The sequence below is a fragment of the Oncorhynchus keta genome, unplaced genomic scaffold (assembly GCF_023373465.1).
Source record: "Oncorhynchus keta strain PuntledgeMale-10-30-2019 unplaced genomic scaffold, Oket_V2 Un_contig_8434_pilon_pilon, whole genome shotgun sequence".
Taxonomy (NCBI): domain Eukaryota; kingdom Metazoa; phylum Chordata; class Actinopteri; order Salmoniformes; family Salmonidae; genus Oncorhynchus; species Oncorhynchus keta.
This window is the reverse complement of record NW_026290051.1, coordinates 40,001-63,221: the sequence shown is the minus strand read 5'-3', so window position 1 is coordinate 63,221 and position 23,221 is coordinate 40,001. Positions and strand designations below refer to the sequence as shown.

General features: G+C 44.2%; 1 protein-coding gene across 1 annotated transcript in view; it reads left to right on the top strand.

The window, feature by feature from the left end:
* Nucleotides 1-23,221, top strand: part of LOC127926832 (synaptojanin-2-binding protein-like) — a 48,804-nt gene that overhangs the window by 21,280 nt on the left and 4,303 nt on the right. The window contains exons 3-5 of the mRNA XM_052512452.1: nt 6,262-6,357; nt 17,332-17,401; nt 17,523-17,597. Of these exons, the coding sequence (XP_052368412.1) occupies nt 6,262-6,357; nt 17,332-17,401; nt 17,523-17,597 (241 nt within the window). The remainder of the gene's footprint in view (nt 1-6,261; nt 6,358-17,331; nt 17,402-17,522; nt 17,598-23,221) is intronic.

Genomic DNA, 23,221 nt, shown 5'->3' with positions numbered 1-23,221 from the left:
GACTGAAGAACAAGGTCAACTCTCCAAGCTTCATCAACTTCAGTGGATGGGATACATTTTTTAGTCGTTCAATTGAAGAATTGCAGAGTCATTAGTAACCCAGTGACAGACAGACAGTAGTTAAACATGTATAGGCTACTATTAAACAGCCCTCTGTTCTATGAGTCATTACTAACCCAGTGACAGACAGACAGTAGTTAAACATGTATAGGCTACTATTAAACAGCCCTCTGTTCTATGAGTCATTACTAACCCAGTGACAGACAGACAGACAGTAGTTAAACATGTATAGGCTACTATTAAACAGCCCTCTGTTCTATGAGTCATTACTAACCCAGTGACAGACAGACAGTAGTTAAACATGTATAGGCTACTATTAAACAGCCCTCTGTTCTATGAGTCATTACTAACCCAGTGACAGACAGACAGTAGTTAAACATGTATAGGCTACTATTAAACAGCCCTCTGTTCTATGAGTCATTACTAACCCAGTGACAGACAGACAGACAGTAGTTAAACATGTATAGGCTACTATTAAACAGCCCTCTGTTCTATGAGTCATTACTAACCCAGTGACAGACAGACAGACAGTAGTTAAACATGTATAGGCTACTATTAAACAGCCCTCTGTTCTATGAGTCATTACTAACCCAGTGACAGACAGACAGACAGTAGTTAAACATGTATAGGCTACTATTAAACAGCCCTCTGTTCTATGAGTCATTACTAACCCAGTGACAGACAGACAGACAGTAGTTAAACATGTATAGGCTACTATTAAACAGCCCTCTGTTCTATGAGTCATTACTAACCCAGTGACAGACAGACAGACAGACAGACAGTAGTTAAACATGTATAGGCTACTATTAAACAGCCCTCTGTTCTATGAGTCATTACTAACCCAGTGACAGACAGACAGACAGTAGTTAAACATGTATAGGCTACTATTAAACAGCCCTCTGTTCTATGAGTCATTACTAACCCAGTGACAGACAGACAGACAGTAGTTAAACATGTATAGGCTACTATTAAACAGCCCTCTGTTATATGAGTCATTACTAACCCAGTGTCAGACAGACAGACAGTAGTTAAACATGTATAGGCTACTATTAAACAGCCCTCTGTTATATGAGTCATTACTAACCCAGTGTCAGACAGACAGACAGACAGTAGTTAAACATGTATAGGCTACTATTAAACAGCCCTCTGTTCTATGAGTCATTACTAACCCAGTGACAGACAGACAGAGACAGACAGACAGACAGACAGACAGACAGACAGTAGTTAAACATGTATAGGCTACTATTAAACAGCCCTCTGTTCTATGAGTCATTACTAACCCAGTGACAGACAGACAGACAGTAGTTAAACATGTATAGGCTACTATTAAACAGCCCTCTGTTCTATGAGTCATTACTAACCCAGTGACAGACAGACAGACAGTAGTTAAACATGTATAGGCTACTATTAAACAGCCCTCTGTTCTATGAGTCATTACTAACCCAGTGACAGACAGACAGACAGTAGTTAAACATGTATAGGCTACTATTAAACAGCCCTCTGTTCTATGAGTCATTACTAACCCAGTGACAGACAGACAGACAGCCAGACAGTAGTTAAACATGTATAGGCTACTGTTAAACAGCCCTCTGTTCTATGAGTCATTACTAACCCAGTGTCAGACAGACAGACAGACAGTAGTTAAACATGTATAGGCTACTATTAAACAGCCCTCTGTTCTATGAGTCATTACTAACCCAGTGACAGACAGACAGACAGTAGTTAAACATGTATAGGCTACTATTAACCAGCCCTCTGTTCTATGAGTCATTACTAACCCAGTGTCAGACACAGACAGTAGTTAAACATGTATAGGCTACTATTAAACAGCCCTCTGTTCTATGAGTCATTACTAACCCAGTGACAGACAGACAGACAGTAGTTAAACATGTATAGGCTACTATTAACCAGCCCTCTGTTCTATGAGTCATTACTATCCCAGTGACAGACAGACAGACAGTAGTTAAACATGTATAGGCTACTATTAAACAGCCCTCTGTTCTATGAGTCATTACTAACCCAGTGACAGACAGACAGACAGTAGTTAAACATGTATAGGCTACTATTAACCAGCCCTCTGTTCTATGAGTCATTACTAACCCAGTGACAGACAGACAGTAGTTAAACATGTATAGGCTACTATTAACCAGCCCTCTGTTCTATGAGTCATTACTAACCCAGTGACAGACAGACAGACAGTAGTTAAACATGTATAGGCTACTATTAAACAGCCCTCTGTTCTATGAGTCATTACTAACCCAGTGACAGACAGACAGTAGTTAAACATGTATAGACTACTATTAACCAGCCCTCTGTTCTATGAGTCATTACTAACCCAGTGACAGACAGACAGACAGTAGTTAAACATGTATAGGCTACTATTAAACAGCCCTCTGTTCTATGAGTCATTACTAACCCAGTGACAGACAGACAGTAGTTAAACATGTATAGGCTACTATTAACCAGCCCTCTGTTCTATGAGTCATTACTAACCCAGTGTCAGACAGACAGACAGTAGTTAAACATGTATAGGCTACTATTAAACAGCCCTCTGTTCTATGAGTCATTACTAACCCAGTGTCAGACAGACAGACAGTAGTTAAACATGTATAGGCTACTATTAAACAGCCCTCTGTTCTATGAGTCATTACTAACCCAGTGACAGACAGACAGACAGTAGTTAAACATGTATAGGCTACTGTTAAACAGCCCTCTGTTCTATGAGTCATTACTAACCCAGTGACAGACAGACAGACAGTAGTTAAACATGTATAGGCTACTGTTAAACAGCCCTCTGTTCTATGAGTCATTACTAACCCAGTGACAGACAGACAGACAGACAGACAGACAGACAGACAGTAGTTAAACATGTATAGGCTACTATTAAACAGCCCTCTGTTCTATGAGTCATTACTAACCCAGTGACAGACAGACAGACAGTAGTTAAACATGTATAGGCTACTATTAAACAGCCCTCTGTTCTATGAGTCATTACTAACCCAGTGACAGACAGACAGACAGTAGTTAAACATGTATAGGCTACTATTAAACAGCCCTCTGTTATATGAGTCATTACTAACCCAGTGTCAGACAGACAGACAGTAGTTAAACATGTATAGGCTACTATTAAACAGCCCTCTGTTATATGAGTCATTACTAACCCAGTGTCAGACAGACAGACAGTAGTTAAACATGTATAGGCTACTATTAAACAGCCCTCTGTTATATGAGTCATTACTAACCCAGTGTCAGACAGACAGACAGACAGACAGTAGTTAAACATGTATAGGCTACTGTTAAACAGCCCTCTGTTCTATGAGTCATTACTAACCCAGTGACAGACAGACAGACAGTAGTTAAACATGTATAGGCTACTATTAAACAGCCCTCTGTTCTATGAGTCATTACTAACCCAGTGACAGACAGACAGACAGTAGTTAAACATGTATAGGCTACTATTAAACAGCCCTCTGTTCTATGAGTCATTACTAACCCAGTGACAGACAGACAGACAGTAGTTAAACATGTATAGGCTACTATTAAACAGCCCTCTGTTCTATGAGTCATTACTAACCCAGTGACAGACAGACAGACAGTAGTTAAACATGTATAGGCTACTATTAAACAGCCCTCTGTTCTATGAGTCATTACTAACCCAGTGACAGACAGACAGACAGACAGACAGACAGACAGACAGACAGACAGTAGTTAAACATGTATAGGCTACTATTAAACAGCCCTCTGTTCTATGAGTCATTACTAACCCAGTGACAGACAGACAGACAGTAGTTAAACATGTATAGGCTACTATTAAACAGCCCTCTGTTCTATGAGTCATTACTAACCCAGTGACAGACAGACAGACAGTAGTTAAACATGTATAGGCTACTATTAAACAGCCCTCTGTTCTATGAGTCATTACTAACCCAGTGACAGACAGACAGACAGTAGTTAAACATGTATAGGCTACTATTAAACAGCCCTCTGTTCTATGAGTCATTACTAACCCAGTGACAGACAGACAGACAGTAGTTAAACATGTATAGGCTACTGTTAAACAGCCCTCTGTTCTATGAGTCATTACTAACCCAGTGACAGACAGACAGACAGTAGTTAAACATGTATAGGCTACTATTAAACAGCCCTCTGTTCTATGAGTCATTACTAACCCAGTGACAGACAGACAGACAGTAGTTAAACATGTATAGGCTACTATTAACCAGCCCTCTGTTCTATGAGTCATTACTAACCCAGTGACAGACAGTAGTTAAACATGTATAGGCTACTATTAACCAGCCCTCTGTTCTATGAGTCATTACTAACCCAGTGACAGACAGACAGACAGTAGTTAAACATGTATAGGCTACTATTAACCAGCCCTCTGTTCTATGAGTCATTACTAACCCAGTGACAGACAGACAGACAGTAGTTAAACATGTATAGGCTACTATTAAACAGCCCTCTGTTCTATGAGTCATTACTAACCCAGTGACAGACAGACAGACAGTAGTTAAACATGTATAGGCTACTATTAACCAGCCCTCTGTTCTATGAGTCATTACTAACCCAGTGACAGACAGACAGACAGACAGTAGTTAAACATGTATAGGCTACTATTAACCAGCCCTCTGTTCTATGAGTCATTACTAACCCAGTGACAGACAGACAGACAGTAGTTAAACATGTATAGGCTACTATTAACCAGCCCTCTGTTCTATGAGTCATTACTAACCCAGTGACAGACAGACAGTAGTTAAACATGTATAGGCTACTATTAACCAGCCCTCTGTTCTATGAGTCATTACTAACCCAGTGACAGACAGACAGACAGTAGTTAAACATGTATAGGCTACTATTAAACAGCCCTCTGTTCTATGAGTCATTACTAACCCAGTGTCAGACAGACAGACAGACAGTAGTTAAACATGTATAGGCTACTATTAAACAGCCCTCTGTTATATGAGTCATTACTAACCCAGTGTCAGACAGACAGACAGTAGTTAAACATGTATAGGCTACTATTAAACAGCCCTCTGTTATATGAGTCATTACTAACCCAGTGACAGACAGACAGACAGTAGTTAAACATGTATAGGCTACTATTAAACAGCCCTCTGTTCTATGAGTCATTACTAACCCAGTGACAGACAGACAGACAGTAGTTAAACATGTATAGGCTACTATTAAACAGCCCTTTGTTCTATGAGTCATTACTAACCCAGTGACAGACAGACAGACAGTAGTTAAACATGTATAGGCCACTATTAAACAGCCCTCTGTTCTATGAGTCATTACTAACCCAGTGACAGACAGACAGACAGTAGTTAAACATGTATAGGCTACTATTAAACAGCCCTCTGTTCTATGAGTCATTACTAACCCAGTGACAGACAGACAGACAGTAGTTAAACATGTATAGGCTACTATTAAACAGCCCTCTGTTCTATGAGTCATTACTAACCCAGTGACAGACAGACAGACAGTAGTTAAACATGTATAGGCTACTATTAAACAGCCCTCTGTTCTATGAGTCATTACTAACCCAGTGACAGACAGACAGACAGTAGTTAAACATGTATAGGCTACTATTAAACAGCCCTCTGTTCTATGAGTCATTACTAACCCAGTGACAGACAGACAGACAGTAGTTAAACATGTATAGGCTACTATTAACCAGCCCTCTGTTCTATGAGTCATTACTAACCCAGTGACAGACAGACAGACAGTAGTTAAACATGTATAGGCTACTATTAAACAGCCCTCTGTTCTATGAGTCATTACTAACCCAGTGACAGACAGACAGACAGTAGTTAAACATGTATAGGCTACTATTAAACAGCCCTCTGTTCTATGAGTCATTACTAACCCAGTGACAGACAGACAGACAGTAGTTAAACATGTATAGGCTACTATTAAACAGCCCTCTGTTCTATGAGTCATTACTAACCCAGTGACAGACAGACAGACAGTAGTTAAACATGTATAGGCTACTATTAACCAGCCCTCTGTTCTATGAGTCATTACTAACCCAGTGACAGACAGACAGACAGACAGTAGTTAAACATGTATAGGCTACTATTAAACAGCCCTCTGTTCTATGAGTCATTACTAACCCAGTGACAGACAGACAGACAGTAGTTAAACATGTATAGGCTACTATTAACCAGCCCTCTGTTCTATGGTGTTATTTTCCCCTCTCAGGGATCAAAGTGATTGGAGGAATGAAGGAGTTAACGGGAGAGGAGTTTGGAGTCTACGTCAAAAGGATTTTACCTGGTGGCCTTGCTTCAAGTGATGGTAAGTGTCTTTCTATGCAGAAAGAGAATGGGTGGGGATGGCAACAGTAACACAGGTTTTTATTGTTGTTAATGAACCTTTATTTAACTAGGCAAGTCAGTTAAGAACAAATTCTTATTTACAATGATGGCCTAAGAACAGTGGGTTAACTGCCAGCAGCATACCACCCTGCATACCACTGCTGGCTTGCTTCTGAAGATAAGCAGGGTTGGTTCTGGTCAGTTCATGGATAGGAGACCAGGTGCTGCTGGAAGTGGTGTTGGAGGGCCAGTAGGAGGCTCTCTCCTCTGGTTTAAAAAATATCCCAATGCCCCAGGGCAGTGATTGGGGACACTGCCCTGTGTAGGGTGCTGTCTTTCAGATGGGATGTTAAACAGGTGTCCTGACTCTCTGAGGTCATTAAAAGATCCCATGGCACTTGTTATAAATCATTATAAATCACTGTTTATCATTCAGACAGTAGAAGTATCCCTCCATTATAAATCACTGTTTATCATTGGTCTGTGTTTCAGTCCACTCACCGACAGGCTGCTCTGGTCTGTGTTTCAGTCCACTAACCGACAGGCTGCTCTGGTCTGTGTTTCAGTCCACTAACCAACAGGCCACTCTGGTCTGAGGCTCTGGTCTGTGTTTCAGTCCACTAACTGACAGCCACTCTGGTCTGAGGCTCTGGTCTGTGTTTCAGTCCACTAACTGACAGGTCACTCTGGTCTGAGGCTCTGGTCTGTGTTTCAGTCCACTAACTGACAGGCCACTCTGGTTTGTGGCTCTGGTCTGTGTTTCAGTCCACTAACTGACAGGCCACTCTGGTCTGTGGCTCTGGTCTGTGTTTCAGTCCACTAACCGACAGGCTGCTCTGGTCTGTGTTTCAGTCCACTAACCAACAGGCCACTCTGGTCTGAGGCTCTGGTCTGTGTTTCAGTCTACTAACTGACAGGCCACTCTGGTCTGAGGCTCTGGTCTGTGTTTCAGTCCACTAACTGACAGGCCACTCTGGTCTGTGGCTCTGGTCTGTGTTTCAGTCTACTAACTGACAGGCCACTCTGGTCTGTGGCTCTGGTCTGTGTTTCAGTCCACTAACTGACAGGCCACTCTGGTCTGTGGCTCTGGTCTGTGTTTCAGTCTACTAACTGACAGGCCACTCTGGTCTGTGGCTCTGGTCTGTGTTTCAGTCCACTAACTGACAGGCCACTCTGGTCTGTGGCTCTGGTCTGTGTTTCAGTCCACTAACTGACAGGCTGGTCTGGTCTGTGTTTCATTCCACTAACTGACAGGCCACTCTGGTCTGAGGCTCTGGTCTGTGTTTCAGTCCACTAACTGACAGGCTGCTCTGGTCTGGTCTGTGTTTCAGTCCACTAACCAACAGGCCACTCTGGTCTGAGGCTCTGGTCTGTGTTTCAGTCTACTAACTGACAGGCCACTCTGGTCTGAGGCTCTGGTCTGTGTTTCAGTCCACTAACTGACAGGCCACTCTGGTCTGTGGCTCTGGTCTGTGTTTCAGTCTACTAACTGACAGGCCACTCTGGTCTGTGGCTCTGGTCTGTGTTTCAGTCCACTAACTGACAGGCCACTCTGGTCTGTGGCTCTGGTCTGTGTTTCAGTCTACTAACTGACAGGCCACTCTGGTCTGTGGCTCTGGTCTGTGTTTCAGTCCACTAACTGACAGGCCACTCTGGTCTGTGGCTCTGGTCTGTGTTTCAGTCCACTAACTGACAGGCCACTCTGGTCTGTGGCTCTGGTCTGTGTTTCAGTCCACTAACTGACAGGCCACTCTGGTCTGTGGCTCTGGTCTGTGTTTCAGTCCACTAACTGACAGGCCACTCTGGTCTGTGTTTCAGTCCACTAACTGACAGGCCACTCTGGTCTGAGGCTCTGGTCTGTGTTTCAGTCCACTAACTGACAGGCCACTCTGGTCTGTGGCTCTGGTCTGTGTTTCAGTCCACTAACTGACATGCCACTCTGGTCTGTGGCTCTGGTCTGTGTTTCAGTCCACTAACTGACAGGCTGCTCTGGTCTGGTCTGTGTTTCAGTCCACTAACTGACAGGCCACTCTGGTCTGTGGCTCTGGTCTGTGTTTCAGTCCACTAACTGACAGGCCACTCTGGTCTGTGGCTCTGGTCTGTGTTTCAGTCCACTAACTGACAGGCCACTCTGGTCTGTGGCTCTGGTCTGTGTTTCAGTCCACTAACTGACAGGCCACTCTGGTCTGAGGCTCTGGTCTGTGTTTCAGTCCACTAACTGACAGGCCACTCTGGTCTGTGGCTCTGGTCTGTGTTTCAGTCCACTAACTGACAGGCCACTCTGGTCTGAGGCTCTGGTCTGTGTTTCAGTCCACTAACTGACAGGCTGCTCTGGTCTGGTCTGTGTTTCAGTCCACTAACTGACAGGCCACTCTGGTCTGTGGCTCTGGTCTGTGTTTCAGTCCACTAACCGACAGGCCACTCTGGTCTGGTCTGTGTTTCAGTCCACTAACTGACAGGCCACTCTGGTCTGTGGCTCTGGTCTGTGTTTCAGTCCACTAACTGACAGGCCACTCTGGTCTGAGGCTCTGGTCTGTGTTTCAGTCCACTAACTGACAGGCCACTCTGGTCTGTGGCTCTGGTCTGTGTTTCAGTCCACTAACTGACATGCCACTCTGGTCTGTGGCTCTGGTCTGTGTTTCAGTCCACTAACTGACAGGCTGGTCTGGTCTGTGTTTCATTCCACTAACTGACAGGCCACTCTGGTCTGAGGCTCTGGTCTGTGTTTCAGTCCACTAACTGACAGGCTGCTCTGGTCTGGTCTGTGTTTCAGTCCACTAACTGACAGGCCACTCTGGTCTGTGGCTCTGGTCTGTGGCTCTGGTCTGTGTTTCAGTCCACTAACCAACAGGCCGCTCTGGTCTGTGTTTCAGTCCACTAACCGACAGGCCGCTCTGGTCTGGTCTGTGTTTCAGTCCACTAACTGACAGGCCACTCTGGTCTGGTCTGTGTTTCAGTCCACTAACTGACAGGCCACTCTGGTCTGTGGCTCTGGTCTGTGGCTCTGGTCTGTGTTTCAGTCCACTAACCAACAGGCCGCTCTGGTCTGTGTTTCAGTCCACTAACCAACAGGCCGCTCTGGTCTGTGTTTCAGTCCACTAACCGACAGGTCTCTCTGGTCTGTGGCTCTGGTCTGTGGCCCTGGTCTGTGTTGGGGTCCACTAACCGACAGGCCGCTCTGGTCTGTGTGTTTTGGATGTGGTTTCTCTACTTGGTCCCTGAAATGAAGGATTGCAGAAAAGAGCAGCAACAGTCGCTGATAAGTACTGCACTGATCTCAAATGGCACCCTACTCCCTACATAGTGCACTACTTTAGACCAGAGCTGGCACCCTATTCCCTACATAGTGCACTACTTTAGACCAGAGCTGGCACATAGTAGTGCACTACTTTAGACCAGAGCTGGCACCCTATTCCCTACATAGTGCACTAGACCAGAGCTGGCACCCTATTCTACATAGTGCACTACTTTAGACCAGAGCTGGCACCCTATTCCCTACATAGTGCACTACTTTAGACCAGAGCTGGCACCCTATTACCTACCACTACTTTAGACCAGAGCTGGCACCTATTCCCTAGTAGCACTACTTTAGACCAGAGCTGGCACCCTATTCCCTACATAGTGCACTACTTTAGACCAGAGCTGGCACCCTATTACCTACATAGTGCACTACTTTAGACCAGAGCTGGCACCCTATTCCCTACATAGTGCACTACTTTAGACCAGAGCTGGCACCCTATTCCCTACATAGTGCACTACTTTAGACCAGAGCTGGCACCCTATTCCCTACATAGTGCACTACTTTAGACCAGAGCTGGCACCCTATTCCCTACATAGTGCACTTAGACCAGAGTTGTAGGGCAATGTAGGGTCCAGTTTAGGACATAGATAACTACTGGGAAATCTGCCTCTGCTCCAACCCAAACATGGTGTGATTAAATTGCTTTGATCCCTGTGATTTGGGACAGCTTTCCCACTAATGACCCAAGAAGAGCAATCTCATTATTGTGAATGAAGGCCTGGGAAAATCCATCAGACTCAGAAGTCAGAAAGGGGTTGCATCCCAAATGGCACCCTATTCCATATTTAGTGCACTACTTTTGACCAGAAGCCTATGTGCTCTGTGGGTAAAAGTAGTGCACTAAATTGGGAATACAGTGCGATTTGGGACACAGGGTTTGGAATGAAGTGGTTTCACTGGAACAGAGAGTTCCTAGAATAAACTAGTATTTATCGGAAGGGTTACTGAGGTCACAACCTTGGGCCATGTTTCATTCCAGAATCTTGTCTTTCTTCCTGTCCTCGTTCGCTCCCTATTGAAGATCTGACAGGACTGGATAGGGGAAAGCAATATGGTGGAAAATGAAGATGATGAAGATAGCTGTTTTCTAAGGCAGAGCGCAGAGGCTTCGGGAAACAGCATCAAGCGCTTCCAGCAGATACATTTTCTATTGAAATAAAACCAATTGAAACCAAGGAAGATCTTGTAGTGGACAACATATCTAGGCAGAGTGAGTTGAGCTTCTAATTGCTCGCTTAACTCATATAGCCCTCAGGAAATACAGCTAACTACTACCTATACCCCTCAGGAAATACAGCTAACTACTACCTATAGCCCTCAGGAAATATAGCTAACTACTACCTATAGCCCTCAGGAAATACAGCTAACTACTACCTATAGCCCTCAGGAAATATAGCTAACTACTACCTATAGCCCTCAGGAAATACAGCTAACTACTACCTATAGCCCTCAGGAAATACAGCTAACTACTACCTATAGCCCTCAGGAAATACAGCTAACTACTACCTATAGCCCTCAGGAAATACAGCTAACTACTACCTATAGCCCTCAGGAAATAACTACTACCTATAGCTAACTACTACCTATAGCCCTCAGGAAATACAGCTAACTACTACCTATAGCCCTCAGGAAATACAGCTAACTACTACCTATAGCCCTCAGGAAATACAGCTAACTACTACCTATAGCCCTCAGGAAATACAGCTAACTACTACCTATAGCCCTCAGGAAATACAGCTAACTACTACCTATAGCTCTCAGAAATACAGCTAACTACTACCTATAGCCCTCAGGAAATACAGCTAACTACTACCTATAGCCCTCAGGAAATACAGCTAACTACTACCTATAGCCCTCAGGAAATACAGCTAACTACTACCTATAGCCCTCAGGAAATACAGCTAACTACTACTTATAGCCCTCAGGAAATACAGCTAACTACTACCTATAGCCCTCAGGAAATACAGCTAACTACAATTTATAGCCCTCAGGAAATACAGCTAACTACTACCTATAGCCCTCAGGAAATACAGCTAACTACAATTTATAGCCCTCAGGAAATACAGCTAACTACTACCTATAGCCCTCAGGAAATACAGCTAACTACTACCTATAGCCCTCAGGAAATACAGCTAACTACTACCTATAGCCCTCAGGAAATACAGCTAACTACTACCAATAGCCCTCAGGAAATACAGCTAACTACTACTTATAGCCCTCAGGAAATACAGCTAACTACCACTTTAATGTATATGTACAGGCTGTGGTGTAAGTGGCTCACGTGTGTGTGTGTGCCCAGCATCATCCCAGTGCGTAGTACTATCAGTGTTAATACCTCTGAAGGGTAGGATTAAACATGTCTGTCTCGATCTCTTCCTGTCTTCCTCTGTTACCATGGAGACTTACTACAGTGTCAGTATAGATAGAGGTCTATGTGAGTACACTCTGTTACCATGGAGACTTACTACAGTGTCAGTATAGAGGTGTATATGAGTACAGACTCTGTTACTATGGGGACTTACTGCAGTGTCAGTACAGAGGTCTATATGAGTACAGACTGTTACCATGGAGACTTACTACAGTGTCAGTATAGAGGTCTATATGACTATATGAGTACAGACTCTGTTACTATGGAGACTTACTACAGTGTCAGTATAGATAGAGGTCTATGTGAGTACACTCTGTTACTATGGAGACTTACTACAGTGTCAGTATAGAGGTCTATATGAGTACAGACTCTGTTTCTATGGAGACTTACTACAGTGTCAGTATAGAGGTCTATATGAGTACAGACTGTTACTATGGAGACTTACTACAGTGTCAGTATAGAGGTCTATATGAGTACAGACTCTGTTACTATGGTGACTTACTACAGTGTCAGTATAGAGGTCTATATGAGTACAGACTCTGTTACTATGGTGACTTACTACAGTGTCAGTATAGAGGTCTATATGAGTACAAACTCTGTTACTATGGAGACGTACTACAGTGTCAGTATAGAGGTGTATATGAGTACAGACTCTGTTACTATGGTGACTTACTACAGTGTCAGTATAGAGGTCTACATGAGTACAGACTGTTACTATGGAGACTTACTACAGTGTCAGTATAGAGGTGTATATGAGTACAGACTGTTACTATGGAGACTTACTACAGTGTCAGTATAGAGGTGTATATGAGTACAGACTGTTACTATGGAGACTTACTACAGTGTCAGTATAGAGGTCTATATGAGTACAGACTCTATTACCATGGAGACTTACTACAGTGTCAGTATAGAGGTGTATATGAGTACAGACTCTGTTACTATGGAGACTTACTACAGTGTCAGTATAGATAGAGGTCTATGTGAGTACACTCTGTTACCATGGAGACTTACTACAGTGTCAGTATAGAGGTGTATATGAGTACAGACTCTGTTGCTATGGAGACTTACTACAGTGTCAGTATAGAGGTCTACATGAGTACATACTGTTTCTATGGAGACTTACTACAGTGTCAGTATAGAGGTCTATATGAGTACAGACTGTTACTATGGAGACTTACTACAGTGTCAGTATAGAGGTCTATATGAGTACAGACTCTATTACCATGGAGACTTACTACAGTGTCAGTATAGAGGTGTATATGAGTACAGACTCTGTTACTATGGAGACTTACTACAGTGTCAGTATAGAGGTGCATATGAGTGCAGACTCTGTTACTATGGAGACTTACTGCAGTGTCAGTATAGAGGTCTACATGAGTACAGACTGTTACTATGGAGACTTACTACAATGTTAGTATAGAGGTCTATATGAGTACAGACAGTTACTATGGAGACTCACTACAGTGTCAGTATAGAGGTATATATGCGTACAGACTCTGTTACTATGGAGACTTACTACAGTGTCAGTATAGAGGTCTATATGAGTACAGACTGTTACTATGGAGACTTACTACAGTGTCAGTATAGAGTGTCTATATGAGTACAGACTCTGTTACTATGGAGACTTACTACAGTGTCAGTATAGAGGTGTATATGAGTACAGACTCTGTTACTATGGAGACTTACTACAGTGTCAGTATAGAGGTCTATATGAGTACAGAGTCTGTTACTATGGAGACTTACTACAGTGTCAGTATAGAGGTGTATATGAGTACAGACTCTGTTACTATGGAGACTTACTACAGTGTCAGTATAGAGGTCTATATGAGTACAGAGTCTGTTACTATGGAGACTTACTACAGTGTCAGTATAGAGGTCTATATGAGTACAGAGTCTGTTACTATGGAGACTTACTACAGTGTCAGTATAGAGGTCTATATGAGTACAGACTCTGTTACTATGGAGACTTACTACAGTGTCAGTATAGAGGTCTATATGAGTACAGAGTCTGTTACTATGGAGACTTACTACAGTGTCAGTATAGAGGTCTATATGAGTACAGAGTCTGTTATCAGCTGTTGTCAGACACACGTGCGTCTAGAAAGACGAATATCTTCTTCAATAGTGTGCAGTGAATTCTACCAAATGAAAAGTCTAAATGAGTACGACATCCTCGCATTTAAAGCAAACTCATTTTTCAAAAAATTCACGCACTATAAAACATTCTATTTTCTTCTACCCAGAAGACCTACTAAGTCTGGGTATTTGGACTGTTAAAACATGGTTATTTAATATTAAGTTATGTAGAACATGCTCTCTGCTACAGCTCATATCAGATAAACTCATCAAGTCTTTTCGACCAGTGACTTATGTAACTTGTCCCTTGGGCTCCAGAAATTGACTAAATTAATCAAATGTACCATTGTTACTATCCCTACTGTAGTGAATGGAACTAACTGCATTGCTATGATGTACAGTTTGCACAACTCTGTGTTATATCATATCGTAATGAACAGAGGGAGAAGGACTGTCTGTGGGTTAGATTGGTTATATCATATCGTAATGAACTGAGGAGAAGGACCAGGTCTCTAGTGGGTCGGGATCCCAGATTGGTTATATCATATCGTAATGAACTGAGGGAGAAGGACCATGTCTCTAGTGGGTCGGGATCCCAGATTGGTTATATCACATCATAATGAACTGAGGAGAAGGACCAGGTCTCTAATCCCAGAACATATCATAATGAACTGGGAGAAGGACCATGTCTCTAGTGGGTCGGGATCCCAGATTGGTTATATCATATCGTAATGAACTGAGGGAGAAGGACCATGTCTCTAGTGGGTCGGGATCCCCAGATTGGTTATATCATATCGTAATGAACTGAGGGAGAAGGACCATGTCTCTAGTGGGTCGGGATCCCAGATTGGTTATATCATATCGGACTAATGAACTGAGGAACTGAGAAGGACCATGTCTCTAGTGGGTCGGGATCCCAGATTGGTTATATCATATCGTAATGAACTGAGGGAGAAGGACCATGTCTCTAGTGGGTCGGGATCCCAGATTGGTTATATCATATCGTAATGAACTGAGGGAGAAGGACCAGGTCTCTAGTGGGTCGGGATCCCAGATTGGTTATATCATATCGTAATGAACTGAGGGAGAAGGACCATGTCTCTAGTGGGTCGGGATCCCAGATTGGTTATATCATATCGTAATGAACTGAGGGAGAAGGACCAGGTCTCTAGTGGGTCGGGATCCCAGATTGGTTATATAATGAACTGAGGGAGAAGGACCATGTCTCTATGGGTCGAATCATATCGTAATGAACTGAGGGAGGGAGAAGGATTGGTTATATCAAAGAACAGAGGGAGAAGGACAAAGTCTCTACTGGGTCGGGATCTTGGTTATATCATATCGTAATGAACTGGGGGAGAAGGACCAGGTCTCTACATCCCAGATTGGTTATATCATATCGTAATGAACTGAGGGAGAAGGACCATGTCTCTAGTGGGTCGGGATCCCAGATTGGTTATATCATATCGTAATGAACTGAGGGAGAAGGACCATGTCATATCTAGAACTGGGGAGAAGGATCTCTAGTGGGTCGGGAGATTGGTTATATCATATCGTAATGAACTGAGGGAGAAGGATATCCAGGTCTCTAGTGGGTCGGGATCCCAGATTGGTTATATCATATCGTAATGAACAGAGGGAGAAGGACAAAGTCTCTACTGGGTCGGGATCACAGATTGGTTATATCATATCGTAATGAACTGAGGGAGAAGGACCAGGTCTCTAGTGGGTCGGGATCCCAGATTGGTTATATCATATCGTAATGAACTGAGGGAGAAGGACCATGTCTCTAGTGGGTCGGGATCCCAGATTGGTTATATCATATCGTAATGAACTGAGGGAGAAGGACCAGGTCTCTAGTGGGTCGGGATCCCAGATTGATCATATCGTAATGAACAGATTGGGTTATCACAGATTGGTTATATCATATCGTAATGAACTGAGGGAGAAGGACCAGGTCTCTACTGGGTCGGGATCCCAGATTGGTTATATCATATCGTAATGAACTGAGGGAGAAGGACCATGAGTGGGTCGGGATCTCAGAGGGAGAAGGACCAGGTCTCTACTGGGTCGAGTGGGCTGAGGGAGAAGGACCAGGTCTCTAACACAGATCGCCTGGTCCAAAGAGAAAGGCCCTAGCTAGACACACTCCCAATAAGGCTATCCCTAAGGAAGAGATGGTCATGTGTTTATCATATAGGGTCGTTAAATTACTCCACTTCCAAACAATCTCCTCTAGGGTTGTGTCTGATTTGGTACCCTATTCACTATGTAGAGAACTACTTTGGACAAGGGCACATAGAGGGCTTTGGTCAAAGTAATGCACTATATACAGTGGGGCAAAAAGTATTTAGTCAGCCACCAATTGTGCAAGTTCTCTCACTTAAAAAGATGAGAGAGGCCTGTAATTTTCATCATAGGTACACTTCAACTATGACAGACAAAATGAGAAGAAGAAAAATCCAGAAAATCATATTGTAGGATTTTTTATGAATTTATTTGCAAATGATGATTAACTGTTTGTTCTAAGGTCAGTTCTGGTGGGATAAAGAGATAGAGACATATCACTGATTAACAAGTCTCCTTCAGCGGTCAAGGAAGGTGCAGGAAGGTCCCTCTCAACAGTTTTCATCTCTTTGTTTACTCTTAGTCTATACCGTCTACAGATTGTATACTCCCTTAAGTGCTCTTCTTACTTTCCCTTGTCTGGTAGAGACGTGATTAGTGTTCACACGATACCAGCCAATAGGGCTCCTGTAATTTATATCAGATTTAAAATACCTGGGGCCTATTCACAAAGCCTCTCAGATTAGAGTGCAAATCTCAGATCAGTTTTGCCTATTAGATAATATTGAATAAGACAGGTGGATACCAGATCCTAGATGAGCTCTCCCAGTCTGAGAGGCTTTGTAAACACAGGCCCTGGTTTGTTATGCTTAGATATTCCAGGTAAAAGGTGCCCCTGAACTCTGGTTCGTCTGCCCGCCACAAGACCATTAGCCCGCTGAGCTATAGTTTGGGGAGCCAAAACAAGTTTTCGGGACTCTTGACTGAGGCAAGGTTACTCATCGTACAAGCGGGATTTTCACTTAACCAACCTCTCTTATACTTCATATTCTGATGGCATCATATGATGTGATTAATACAGCCTCACCTTGATGACATCACTGTTTGATCTGTGACCTTGTGTTGACCTCTCACCTCACCAGGACACCTCCAGGCGGGAGACCAGATCTTGGAGGTGAATGGGGAGAGTTTACTAGGGGTCACCAGTGAAAGGTAGGTTCAACAATAAAAACAACAACTCTCTTCATTGGAAAAATACCAAAAAGACCAGTGAAATTTGTGTTGATGTCGTCAAGACATTAACTTTTGTTTTTCTGTTATTGTTTTATAACAGAGCAGTAGACGTTCTGAGATCAGCGTCCTCGAGCAACCAAATGCGCCTTCTGATCGCCAGAGATGAGGAAGCCAGGTAGGCCCTGAGCACCGCGTCTAGATATGAGATGCACACGACCACGTATCATTGGCCACATTCTGTAGGCTTTAGTGTCAATACACTTAATCACAACTTTAGCGTCAACACAAATTGGGTCGCTGATGTGAGGGTCTGTTATCCGCATTTGTGTCTGAAGTCTGAATTTCAGCTATCAGGTGTTTTGTGTCGGTTTGAAACTCCAATCGTGCTCCATGTCCATCTGTATCTGTATCTCTCAACTTGTCCTTTATCTCTCAACTTGGCCTGCGTGTCCTCCTCCTCTTCCTCCTCCTCCTCCTCTTCCTCCTTCTCCTCCTTCTCTTCCTCCTCCTCTCAAAAATGTTGATTATTAAAAAGATGCCATTTTTTAAATTATTCAAAGTAAAAATGAATAATTTTGTGGATAAACCAGATGGTTGGCAAGGCGTTGAGAGTTTCTTTGGCTATGAATAACCCTGGCAGAGGCATGGGGGACATTTTGGGAAGGGTTTTTGGGCTGGGACGCCCTCGCTCCGCCTCAGGCACTTCTTCTTCTTCCTACCTTTCTCTCCACCCCGGGCAGCAACAACAGGATGAATGGAAAGACATTTAGTACAGACTGTTAATCCAAACTGATGAACCTGTGAACTTGCTACACTGATCCTCAGCACGAGGGCCCCACAAGGGTGTGTGCTCAGCCCCCTCCTGTACTCCCTGTTCACCCATGACTGCGTGGCCACGCACGTCTCCAACTCAATCATCAGGTTTGCAGACAACACGACAGTAGTAGGCCTGATTACCAACAATGATGAGACAGCCTACAGCGAGGAGGGGACGGCCCTGGTGAAGTGGTGCCAGGAAAATAACCTTTCCTTCAACGTCAACAAAGCAAAAGGAGCTGATTGTGGACTTCAGGAGATAGCAGAAAGCAGGTTTTCATCAAGGATCTTTGCTCCGTTCATCTTTCCCTTGATCCTGACTATTCTCCCAGTCCATGCCGCTGAAAAACATCCCCACAGCATGATGCTGTCCCACAGCATGATGCTGCCACCACCATGCTTCACTGTAAGGATGGTGCCAGGTGTCCTCCAGACATGATGCTGCCACCACCATGCTTCACCGTAGGGATGGTGCCAGGTGTCCTCCAGACATGATGCTGCCATCACCATGCTTCACCGTAGGGATGGTGCCAGGTGTCCTCCAGACATGATGCTGCCACCACCATGCTTCACCGTAGGGATGGTGCCAGGTGTCCTCCAGACATGATGCTGCCACCACCATGCTTCACTTGTAGGGATGGTGCCAGGTTTCCTCCAGATGTGACGGTTGGCATTCAGACCAAAGAATTCAAACTTGGTTTCATCAGACCAGAGAATCTTGTTTCTCAAGGTCTGACAGTCCTTTAGGTGTCTTTTGGCAAACTCCAAGCGGGCTGTCATGTGCCTTTCACTGAGGAGTGGCTTCCATCTGGCCACTCTAACATACAGGCCTGATTGGTGGAGTGCTGCTGAGATGGTTGTCCTTCTGGAAGGTTCTCCCATCTCCTCAGAGGAACTCTGGAGCTCTGTCAGAGTGACCATTGGGTTCTTGGTCACCTCCCTGACCAAGGCCCTTGTCCCCTGATTGCTCAGTTTGGTCGGGCGGCCATCTCTAGGAAGAGTCTTAGTGGTTCCAAATTTCTTCCATTTAAGAATGATGGAGGCGACTGGGTTCTTGGGGACCTTCAATGCTCCAGATCTGTGCCTCGACAAAATCATGTCTCGGAGCTCTACAGACTATTCCTTCGACCTCATGGCTTGGTTTTTGCTCTGACATGCACTGTCAACTCTGGGACCTTTTATAGACTAGTGTGGGTCTTTCCAAATCATGACCAATCAATTGAATTTAACCACAGGTGGACTCCAATCAAGTTGTTGAAAGATCTCAAGGATGATCAATGGGAACAGGATGCAGCTGAGCAAAATTTCGAGTCTCACAGGTTGTCAACACCAAAATAAGATATTTCAATTTTTTACATTTTTAATACACGCAAAAATGTCTACAAACCTGTTTTCGCTTTGTTATTATGGGTTATTGTGATGTCATTATGGGGTATTGTGATGTCATTGTTGGTTATTGTGTGTAGATTGATGAGGAAAACACTTTTTCCCCATCCATTTTAGAATAAGGCTGTAACGTAACAAAATGTGGAAAAAGTCAAGGGGTCTGAATTATTTCCGAATGCATTGTATATATTCATATTCTGGACATTGCTTGTTCTGATATTTCTTGGTTTCGTTCTTTAAATGTTTTAAGGATTTGTGTGTATTGTTTGGTAATGCTCGGTATTGCTGTACTGTTAGCCCTAGAAACATAAGCATCTGCAAAATATGTGTACGTAACCAGTAACATTTGATTTGAAAGTCAGGGAAAGGAACCACATTACACAGCAAACACAGTCAAATATAACTTTTACTACGTGATGAAGTCTTGATTTGCTCTAAACAGGCTGTGGAAGGTTATATCTGTCAGAACATTAACAGAGAGAACCTGCATCCCCCACTCATCATATTCTGCCATCTGGTAGCCTATTGTTTTTAGCATTTAACATTTAGCCAGGTTGCTAATCTAACCACGATGCCATGGCAACAACCGACCGGGTGGTCAGTTTTGACATTGTGAGTCAGCATAAAACCAGGTCACACTAGCTGTCACGCACGCACACACGCACACACGCGCACACACGCACACACACACACACACACACACACACACACACACACACACACACACACACACACACACACACACACACACACAACACACACAAACACACACACACACACACACACACACACACACACACACACACACACACACACACACACACACACACACACACACACACACACACACACACAATTAGGCAGGCTATACAGGCTACAGAGTGTTCAAGCTACAGGCATTACATACAGTGAAGCATGCTACTGGCTACAGGTGGGAAAGCGGACTACATGCAGGAAAGCAGGCTACAGGCTCCAGGCAGGAAAGCAGGTTACATTCAGGAAAGCAGGCTACAGGCTACAGGCAGGAAAGCAGGCTACAGACAGGAAAGCAGGTTACATTCAGGAAAGCAGGCTACAGGCTACAGGCAGGAAAGCAGGCTACAGACAGGAAAGCAGGCTACAGGCAGGAAAGCAGGCTACAGGCGGGAAAGGAGGCTCATGAGATGAGCCTGTGCTTCTCACATCATTCTATAATCTGTGTTCTGTGCCTTAACCAACCCTCAGAGCTCAGCACACAGGCCAAGACAGGAGGGATGGAGAGGAGGAGACAAGAGTCATGGAGAGGAGAGGAGGAGACAGGAGGGGAAAGGAGAGGAGAGGAGGAGACAGGAGGGGAAAGGAGAGGAGAGGAGGAGACAGGAGGGGAAAGGAGAGGAGGAGACGGGAGGGGAAAGGAGAGGAGAGGAGGAGACAGGAGGGGAAAGGAGAGGAGAGGAGGAGACAGGAGAGGAGAGGAGAGGAGAGGAGGAGACTGGAGGGGAAGGGAGAGGAGAGGAGGAGACTGGAGGGGAAGGGAGAGGAGAGGAGGAGACAGGAGGGGAGAGGAGAGGAGGAGACAGGAGGGGAAAGGAGAGGAGAGGAGGGGGAAGGGAGAGGAGGGGAGGAGACAGGAGAGGGAAAGGAGAGGAAAGGAGAGGAGAGGAGGAGACAGGAGGGGAAAGGAGAGGAGAGAAGGAGACAGGAGGGGAAGGGAGAGGAGAGGAGGAGACAGGAGGGGAAGGGAGAGGAGAGGAGGAGACTGGAGGGGAAGGGAGAGGAGAGGAGGAGACAGGAGGGGAGGAGGAGACAGGAGGGGACAGGAGGGGAGGAGGAGAGGGAGACAGGAGGGGAAAGGAGAGGAGAGGAGGAGACAGGAGAGGAAAGGAGAGGAGAGGAGGAGACAGGAGGGGAAAGGAGAGGAGAGAAGGAGACAGGAGGGGAAAGGAGAGGAGAGGAGGAGACAGGAGGGGAAAGGAGAGGAGAGGAGGAGACAGGAGGGGAAAGGAGAGGAGAGGAGGAGACAGGAGAGGAAAGGAGAGGAGAGGAGGAGACAGGAGAGGAAAGGAGAGGAGAGGAGGAGACAGGAGGGGAAAGGAGAGGAGAGGAGGAGACAGGAGAGGAAAGGAGAGGAGAGGAGGAGACAGGAGGGGAAAGGAGAGGAGAGGAGGAGACAGGAGAGGAGAGGGGAAAGGAGAGGAGAGGAGAGGAGGAGACAGGAGAGGAGAGGAGAGGAGGAGACAGGAGGGGAAAGGAGAGGAGAGGAGGAGACAGGAGGGGAAAGGAGAGGAGAGGAGGAGACAGGAGGGGAAAGGAGAGGAGAGGAGAGGAGAGGAGGAGACAGGAGGGGAAAGGAGAGGAGAGGAGAGGAGGAGACAGGAGGGGAAAGGAGAGGAGAGGAGGAGACAGGAGAGGAGAGGAGAGGAGGGATTATGCCTTTCTGTTTCTGTTCCTTCCTCTCTTCATCTCTCTCTCTCTAATCCCCCTCTCCCTCTCTCTAATTCTTTCCCCCTATTTTCCCTTGTTCTGTATCTCCTCCATGCTATTTGGGTCCACTACGCAGTAATATTAACCTGGCTGTTAAAGCCTTGGTACCATTGATCTGTGATGAGAGGGGGTCAGAGATAGAAAGGGAATATGAAGCTAGAACCAACCTCTATTTAACCAGGGAATCCTGTTGAAATATACACTTACAATATAGCTAAATATGAAGCTAGAACCAACCTCTATTTAACCAGGGAATCCTGTTGAAATATACACTTACAATATAGCTAAATATGAAGCTAGAACCAACCTCTATTTAACCAGGGAATCCTGTTGAAATATACACTTACAATATAACTAAATATGAAGCTAGAACCAACCTCTATTTAACCAGGGAATCCTGTATTAATAAACACTTACAATATAACCGAATATGAAGCTCGAACCAACCTCTATTTAACCAGGGAATCCTGTTGAAATATACACTTACAATATAACTAAATATGAAGCTAGAACCAACCTCTATTTAACCAGGGAATCCTGATGAAATGAACACTTACAATATAACTAAATATGAAGCTAGAACCAACCTATTTAACCAGGGAATCCTGTTGAAATATACACTTACAATATAGCTAAATATGAAGCTAGAACCAACCTCTATTTAACCAGGGAATCCTGTATTAATAAACACTTACAATATAGCTAAATATGACACTTACAATATAACACTTAAATATGAAGCTAGAACCAACCTCTATTTAACCAGGGAATCCTGTTGAAATATACACTTACAATATAACTAAATATGAAGCTAGAACCATTTACCTCTAAATTTAACCAGGGAATCCCAGGGAATGTTGAAATATACACTTACAATATAACTAAATATGAAGCTAGAACCAACCTCTATTTAACCAGGGAATCCTGTTGAAATATACACTTACAATATAACTGAATATGAAGCTAGAACCAACCTCTATTTAACCAGGGAATCCTGTATTAATAAACACTTACAATATAACTAAATATAGACAAAATATAGACCAAGATTTAAACCCCCCAGTTCTTCATTCCCATTAGTGAGACTCCAGACTGCTAGAGATGGTGTCTTTGGTGTTAGCCACCTTAACCACC